This window comes from Myotis brandtii, unplaced genomic scaffold (assembly GCF_000412655.1).
Source record: "Myotis brandtii unplaced genomic scaffold, ASM41265v1 scaffold1120, whole genome shotgun sequence".
NCBI lineage: Eukaryota > Metazoa > Chordata > Mammalia > Chiroptera > Vespertilionidae > Myotis > Myotis brandtii.
Window position 1 is genome coordinate 783,594 of NW_005353839.1, and position 8,416 is coordinate 792,009.

At 50.3% G+C, this 8,416-nt stretch overlaps 1 protein-coding gene across 1 annotated transcript in view; it reads left to right on the top strand.

Annotated features, from left to right (window-relative positions):
• Positions 1–5,344: 5,344 nt before the first annotated feature.
• The window catches only part of SLAMF9 (SLAM family member 9), an 11,176-nt gene continuing 8,104 nt past the window's right edge, over positions 5,345–8,416 (top strand). Inside the window, exons 1-4 of the mRNA XM_005857782.2 lie at positions 5,345–5,482; positions 5,911–6,252; positions 7,055–7,327; positions 7,709–7,902. Coding sequence (XP_005857844.1) covers positions 5,437–5,482; positions 5,911–6,252; positions 7,055–7,327; positions 7,709–7,902 — 855 coding nt within the window. The 5' untranslated portion in view covers positions 5,345–5,436. The remainder of the gene's footprint in view (positions 5,483–5,910; positions 6,253–7,054; positions 7,328–7,708; positions 7,903–8,416) is intronic.

Consider the following 8,416-nt stretch of genomic DNA (forward strand, 5'->3'; position numbering starts at 1 on the left):
AGAGCATTTTCTCATTCTGTTGAGATTTTGTTTCCTGGCAATTGTGCTCAGTTTGGCTCAAATAAACTCATAAAAATTCTTACAGGTTTTAGACACTTCTTACACCAACAGGCTAATGATTCTCAATGGGGGCAAACTCCCCCCACCCCACTTTGAGGACCTCTGCCAGAGCAAGCCCTGGTTACTTATTGGAGCATACAGTGGGGCCTTGACTTACGAGTGTCATTCGTTCCGTGATGGAGCTCGTAACTCAAATTACTCGTATGTCAAATCAAAAAGTGAACGAGTGAGACACTTGATGCTGGGCTGATGTTGTGGCGTTCACTGTGACGTTCGCTGCGCCAACTAGCGGTGGGGTATCCGAAGCTGGCTCGTAACCCGAATCTCACTCGTTCACTTTTTGATTTGACATACGAGTAATTTGAGTTACGAGCTCCATCACGGAACGAATTAAACTCGTAAGTCAAGGCCCCACTGTATAGCATTCTTTTGTGTTTTAAGGCTGCAAAGTGAGTAATAAACACGATTTTAAAGGATTCTGAGTAGAGAGGAGGATGGTTGTTTTTTTTAAAGGGACCTTTTCCCCACAGGAAATCTTTTTATAAGCCCAATATGTAGATAGAAGAAACTCTCACCATCCTATTGGAAATGGGGGTGGAAGTCCTGGAATGCCACCTGCTCCTGCTGCCTTGCTTCTTTGCCTTCTGTCCGCAACAGAGGAGCTCCACAGAACCCTAGGGCTCCAAGAAGTTGCCTTGGGGCTTAAATTCAGGGGCAAACAGTGCGGGCCATGCAGATGGAAACTCAGATATGGCTGCCAGTCAGCTCTGCAAAGCGGGTGGGCCCAGCACAGGAACAATGGCCCCTGGGAGCACCCCTGTCTGGGAGAAAGCCGCCCCCAAGTTCCTCCCTATACGTCCCTGGATTCCTCCAGCTTCCACCAGAAAAGTCCATTTGTATCTATTTCACAAATTGGGTTTCTTGTAATATTTCCTTTGAGGAAAGGGCTGTGTGGATATTCTCTCAAGTTCAGAAATCACTGTTCTAAAGGAAGGGCTGGACTGCAGAGCCTTTAGGTAACACCTCATCAGGTGAGCTCGTGAAAGAGCGATACCCCTGGCCCCTCACTAGGCCCTCCCAATGCAGCAGCTCTGAGATCCTCAATCTCTCCTTTGGTTCCTCTAGTTCCTCCTCTAGCAGGCCAGGGGGATCCCCAAGGCCTTCCCCATCTTTTAGCCATTTTCATAGGCTGAGAGAAAATATGGCCACTGTTGGTGTTCTGTTACCAGGCTGCTCTCCTCTCAGAGAGGGGGGACCTCTCAGGTCCAGGAGACCCTGTCCCGCAATCCAATGGTCTACACTCCAAGCCACCTTCAGTGCTCTGAGGTCAGGACTCCAGACAGCCTCTCTGGCCTCTAGGAAGAAGGACTTGACCCAGAGAGCAGAGTGATGCCATGGGAGTCACAGAGTCTTTATAAGTGATAAGCTCTTTGGGGAACTTGACAGGGAAAGGGACTGGTGAGAACATTTTGTTTTATTTATTTATTTTTAAATATTTTTAAAAATTGTTTTTAGAGAGGAAGGGAGAAAGAGAGAGAGAGAGAGAGAGAAACATCAATGATGAGAGAGAATCATGGATCAGCTGCCTCCTGCACGCCCCCTACTGGGGATCGAGTCTGCAACCCAGGCATGCGCCCTGACCGGGAATTGAACTGTGACCTCCTGGGTCATAGGTCGATGCTGAACCGCTGAGCCACCGCTGGGCTCTAGTTTATTTTTTAATTAAAAATTTTTTTGACAGTTTCTGTATAACTCTCATCCAGCTTCCACTGGATGTTAGCAATTTATATTTTTTATTTTTAAATATATTTTTATTGATTTCAGAGAGGAAGAAAGAGGGAGAGAGAGAGAAACATCAATGATGAGAGAGAATCATTGATTGGCTGCCTCCTGCATGACCCCCATTAGGGATCAAGCCCAAAATCAAAGCATGTGCCCTTGACCGGAATTGAACCTGGGACCCTTCAGTTCTCAGGCTGACGCTCTATCCACTAAGCCAAACCGGCTAGGGCTGTCGTGTTTTTAATTTGTAAAATAAGGGGTTGGACAAGATCAGTAGGTTATAAACTTCTATTTTCTTTGAGCAACAGCACCCTGTTTTCAGCACCTGCATCTATCAAGGGGTAAAAGCTGATATCTCAGGTTGAAGCTCCTGGCCTCACACCTGCTTCCCCCGCCCCCCTCACCACTGCCTCCCAGTCCTGGTAGATTCCCAGGAGGAAAGACTCAAAGCCCCTCTCGGTTCTAGGAAGCCCAGCTCAGGAGGCAGCTGTCTCACAGCTCTACTCAGGGGCAAAGAAACCTTTTGTGCTGGGAGACAAAGGCGTGACCTGCTGGGGAACTTCCTCTCTGTTTCAGCAGAAAGGAGGAGCCGGCAGTGTGGCATTCTCAAACACAGTGAACCCCCACAGTGGTCGGCAAACTGTGGCTCGGCAAACCGCAGCTCGCGAGCCACATGCGGCTCTCTGGCCTCTTGAGTGTGGCTCTTCCACAAAATACCGACGTCTGTGCATGGGCCACGAAGTTTCAATCGCACTGTACGTGCGCGCCCGCACATGGTATTTTGTGGAAGAGCCACACTCAAGGGGCCAAAGAGCCACATGTGGCTTGCGAGCTGTGGTTTGCCGACCACGGCAGGACCTTCCTAAGCAGGTGGACCTGCAGGCCTCTGCCCCTGGTACCCCTGTCCCGCTTCCCTGGGTCTGGAGTGGGGCCAAGGAATTAGCATCGTCACGGTGCTCCGGGTGATTCTGATGCAGACAGCACAAAACCTACATTTTGAGAATAATCAGCATGAAGGAGGCAAGGGACATGCAAACCAGGAGGTTGATTTCAGGAAAGAAGAGCAGACAAGTCATGGTTAAGAGAGAAGCTGAGGGAAGAGTGTGTGTGTGTGTGTGTGTGTGTGTGTGTGTGTGTAGGAACCACTCTGGGATCTGTGATGCCAGAGAGACAAGAAACCAGTCATCAGTGTGTCAAAGGGCCCAGCTTAGTGTGCTGAGCCTCTGCGTCCCTCTGGGTGTGACTGGTGAAGAGGCAGGCGACCGTACTTGAAATCAGGGGGCCACTTTCTAAAGTATATGATTGTCTAACCACTATGCTGTACACCTGAGACGAATACAAAATAATATCAAATGTAAAGTGTAATTGAAAAATAAAATTCAATTTAAAAATACCAAAACAGGAACACCGCACAAAACGACAAGCTGGGCTGCATGTCCTGGCAGCAATGCCAGGTGTCTCCTCAGTCTAGGGCAGGGGTTCTCAACCTGTGGGTCGCGACCCCTTTGGAAAACACATATGTAATTACATATTGTTTTTGTGATTAATCACTATGCTTTAATTATGTTCAATTTGTAACAATGAAATTGGGGGCCACCACAACATGAGGAACTGTATTAAAGGGTCGCGGCATTAGGAAGGTTGAGAACCACTGGTCTAGGGGCTGATGGGTGTTGCCAGTGGACATTGCTGAGTAACCCCCTTCATGTGTCTTATGCTAGAGACTTCCTGCCCATTCTCCTCAATAGCCAGACATTCGCCAGTTACAAAGGGCCCCAGTCTTTATAATGCCAAAGCCCATGATCCTGATGCTACATCAGCCTTCAGTCATAACAACAATGACTTCCTCAAGCCCTCACCACGCGCCAGGCCCTGCGAAGTGCTTTCAGGCATCATTTTATGTTTACAAGCACCTGTAAAGCAGGGGTTGTGAGTATCCGTCCTGCTGGTGAAGGGGCCCAAGCAGTTTGGTTCCAGATGCATTCTCTTATCTCCTGTCCATCCAATGACTCCCTCCAGATCTTCAGGGCAATTTGTTGACCTGAAAAGCTAAGGATGGCCTTGGTCTCTTAAGGTTCAGCTGTCTTCCTGCGAGTCCTTTAATAAGATTTTCTACTGTCCTTGGGTAACCAAATAATTTATCCTATAAATCAGAACACTTTCTAAGAGTGAAAAGGAACACTATTAATAACTAGAGGCCCGGTGCACGAAATTCGTGCACTGGGCAGCAGGGGGGGGGGGGGTCCCTCAGCCAGGCCTGCACCCTCTCACAGTCCAGGAGCCCTCAGGCGTAGGCCCGCTCACCACAGGGCTTCTGGCCGAGCGGCACTCCCCTTGTGAGAGCGCACTGACCACCAGAGGGCAGCCTCTGTATTGAGCATCTGCCCCCTTGTGGTCAGTGCATGTCACATCAACCGGTCATTCTGCTGTTCAGTCGATTGCATATTAGCCTTTTATTATATAGGATTAGGCCAGGACAACAGTCTTAAACTGGGGTTGTCCCAAGAAACCTGGACACAGAGTCACCTCAACTGTTGCCAACTTTGTCCATCCTTCTGAAACACTTGCTTTTGAGAGACACACACACACAGAGACACTTAAACTTTCAGGTTCAGCAGGTAACTTGGCCTCTACTTTAGGAGAAAATATGGCTACAATTTAAGGAATACAGATCGTCATCAACTAGAAATCTTTGATATGCTTGCTAAGGACAGTAAGGTTGGTCAAGCATTACAGCATGAAAACTCTGGGGTACAAAGATGAAGTTAGTTTTGTTCACATCGACATCTATACACCATCTAATGCCAGAGATGTTGCCAAATATCCCAGCAAGTGGATGTCTGGTCTTAGCTTGAACACCAGGGGCCAAAACTACCTCCCAAGGTCACCCCGTGCGTCCTGGACAGCTCTGACCATCAGAGATATTTTTTATTTCTTACACTCCCCCTCAATTTGATTTGATCCACATTATATCCTCACAGAATGATTTAAAGTCTTTCTGTAACATTAACAACTGGATCAGCAATCCGGTACAGATTGCTTTTATTAAAGAGGGCCAAGTTTTCTTCCTCTGAATAATTGCTCAATTGGGAATATAACTAACTTGAAATAGAAAGACTTCATTCATTCATTCATTCATTCATTCATTCATCTGTTCCAAAAATATCAGTTGAGCTACATGTGTCTAGCATGGGAGCCAGAAAAAGATGGGGTCCTATGATCACAGCTACATAGGAGCTGCCAAGGCTGGACAGAAAGTTTTCTAAGAGTTTGGGAGAGGCAGTGGGTGGGGAGTCTAGGAAGGCTTCACTTAGGAAGTGGGATCTGAGCGGAGTTGATAGACAAGACATGAATCAATGGGCAAACCATCTTTCCAACCAGGCGCAGAGAGAGACATCTTCCCAAGAAGGAGGGGGAGGGGCTTTGTGAGGAAAGAGGAAGGAGGAAGTTAGGGGCTGGAGCTAGGGTGAAAATTATTTCCCTCTCCTCGGGACTGTCAAATAGTCACTGTCTTTAGTCACTTGCAGACAGCTTGCTTTCTTCACAGCCTTGGGCACTGGCCAAGTCACACCTCCCGGGCACCAGGCTGCGGACATGGGGGCCCTTCCGTGGCTGCTCCTGCTCTCACTGCTCCAGGAAGGTGAGAGCGACTGCAGCGGGGACAGGAGTGTGCCCTTCACCCTCTTTCACCCGCTGAGCCTGGGGCTAGCAAGTCACTTTCTTTGGGGCCAAAGGCTTCAGCTCTTCTGGAGGGAAGAGGAATAGGGGATGGCTTCAGGGCAGGACCAAGAGAAGAGGAGGCCTGGAGATGTGGAAAGGGGAGTAGCCCCAGGATGGCAAACAGAGGAGGTCAAATTTGGAGGGTGAGGGCACAGATGGAAGCCGACCCCTGGTAGGTGCTCAAGTCAAGTTGAGCAGAAAGCTAAAGCCAGAAGAGGCAGCTGAAGGACAAGTGCAGGGCCATAGCACTTGCTCGACTGAGAGTGAGAGCACAGCCCTGCGGCCAGTCTCAGCAGCCCAGATACGCCAGCTGGTCTGTTTGCACCCCTTTCCTTCCTTTCTCTGCAGCCAAAGGAGATTCTGGAGACGGCGTGGGTCCCGAGGAAGTGGTCGCAGTCCTGCAGGAGTCCATCAGTCTCCCCCTGGAAATACCATCTGATGAAGAGGTTGAGAACATCATCTGGTCCTCCCACATAACGCTGGCTATTGTGGTGCCAACGAAAGAGGGACATTTAGCTAACGTCACGGTGACCGACCCTCGCTACCAGGGCCGAGTGAGCTTCCCGAGTCCCAGCTACTCTCTGCACATCAGCAATCTGAGCTGGGAGGACTCGGGGCCTTACCAAGCTCAAGTCAACCTGAGGACGTCCCAGATCTCCAGCCTGCAGCAGTACAACCTACGCATCTACCGTGAGTTTAGTTTGGGAACCGCACACCTGCCTTCGTGGGCTTTCCTGGGCTTCCCATGCAGAGGAGGAGGGGTCTCGGACTTGGGGTTATGACTTGAGGGGTTGGGACTGGAAGGCAGACTGTCCCTAGTGTGCCCAACCCCAGCATCTGGGCTGCCTTGCTGCTGTGGGTAGAGTGACCTGGAGCAATGAAACACTGGGGCGTGGAGGGGCCTGACAGAGAGCTCGGGCTTTGTGGGGAGATTTCTAGACGACCTTCTGTCCCAGTGAGATTTCACACTGGGCGGGTGTGTGTGTGTGTGTGTGTGTGTGTGTGTGTGTGTGAATGCACCTCCAGTCTTGAGCCTTTTTTTTTTATCCTTCTGAGTGATTTGAGGGCTACTAATCAGTGACTCCTCTCTACTTGAATGCAAGTTCCTTCTTAGTGCCCATGACATTGACTGATATTCTACCTTGAATCTTGTTAAGACACTGATTAAGCTATAAATGTCCCTGAGAGAGAGGGTAACAATATGTTCTGGGTTTGAGGAGGCAGAGTGGGGTTTGGAGGAAGGTGGGTGCCAACGTGAGAGAGAGGCAAGGTATAAAGGGGAAGTGGAAGATGCCACAGGCAGCCCTGCCTGCCTCCGCAGCTGCCCGGGGACCCTGGGTTGTACGGTGGCTGAGTTTTGTTAGTTTCTGCCTGCTTGTGTGGGTGGAGGGGCTCTCAGAGGACAGCACTCAGACCCCAGTGTTGAGGAACTTAGGAAAACAGACCCACGCCCTGATGACCTAGCAGGCTTTTGTGTTCCTCCTTCATCCAGGACGGCTGTCGGAGCCTTCCATCACTGTGAACTTTGAGATCTCTGGGGATGGTCTCTGTAATATGTCCCTGACATGCTCTGTAGAGCAGGCCGGCCTGGACGTGACCTACAGCTGGATATCCCGGGAGGATGGTGTCGACACAGCACGTGAAGGCTCTGTCCTCAGCACATCCTGGAGGCCCGGGGACCATGCCCTCTCCTACACCTGCAGGGCTAGCAACCCCGTCAGCAACATGAGTTCCTATCTCATCCCTGCTGGGCCCTTCTGTGCAGGTACCAGGACCCTGAGCTACTGCAGGGCCTTGAGGCCACCACCTTCATTCGTCAGTTCTTCCCAAGAGAATACATGGAATCTAGAACCTAACCCCCTCCCAGAGGGACTTGACCCCTGGATTGGGTGGGGGGCTCCCCTCCTTCCCTGGAACACCCAACTTCCGAAGGTTTCTTCTAGACTCTTGCTCAGCTTGAAATTGCTCGCCAGATCTCAGTTCCTGAGCTTCTGTGAATAGAATAAGTATTTCAAGAGACACTTGCGAAGGCACATCAGCTGACTGAACTTGACCCCTCTGTGGGATTTGGGGTGGGTGTCTGCAACTCACCTTTCTCTTTGGTGAGCCCCCCTCTCCCCCTGCCTCCTTCCTTCTTCTGTTCCAGATCTTAGGTACCCTTCAGAGAAGGCCTCCGCTTCCTTCTGCCTCCTGGTCAAGGCACTGCTCCTCCTCCTGCTCTTGGTAACTCTGGCCACGGGGCTGTGGCTCGCTCAAGGCCAGAAAGGATGTAAGATACCAAGGATGAAAAAAATCAGGAGAAACAGATTGAGACTGAGAAAAACAGACAAGCCTGGCTCAGCTGGCTTAGTGGTTGAACGTCGACCTATGAACCAGGAGGTCACAGTTGGATTCCCGGTCAAGACACGAGCCCGGGTTGCGGGCTCAATCCCCAGTCGGGGGCGTGCAGGAGGTCTATGATTCCCTTTCACCATGGATGTTTCTATCTCTCTCCCTTTCTCTTCCTCTCTGAGGGCCTGGGTTGCGGGCTCAATCCCCAGTCGGGGGCGTGCAGGAGGTCTATGATTCCCTTTCACCATGGATGTTTCTATCTCTCTCCCTTTCTCTTCCTCTCTGAAATCAATAAAAGTATATTAAAAAATAGCCGAAGCCGGTTTGGCTCAGTGGATAGAGCGTCGGCCTGCGGACTGAGGGGTCTCAGGTCCGATTCCGGTCAAGGGCATGTACTTGGGTTGCGGGCACATCCCCAGTGGGAGATGTGCAGGAGGCAGCTGATCCATGTTTCTCTCTCATCGATGTTTCTGGCTCTCTATCTCTCTCCCTTCCTCTCTGTAAAAAATCAATAAAATATATT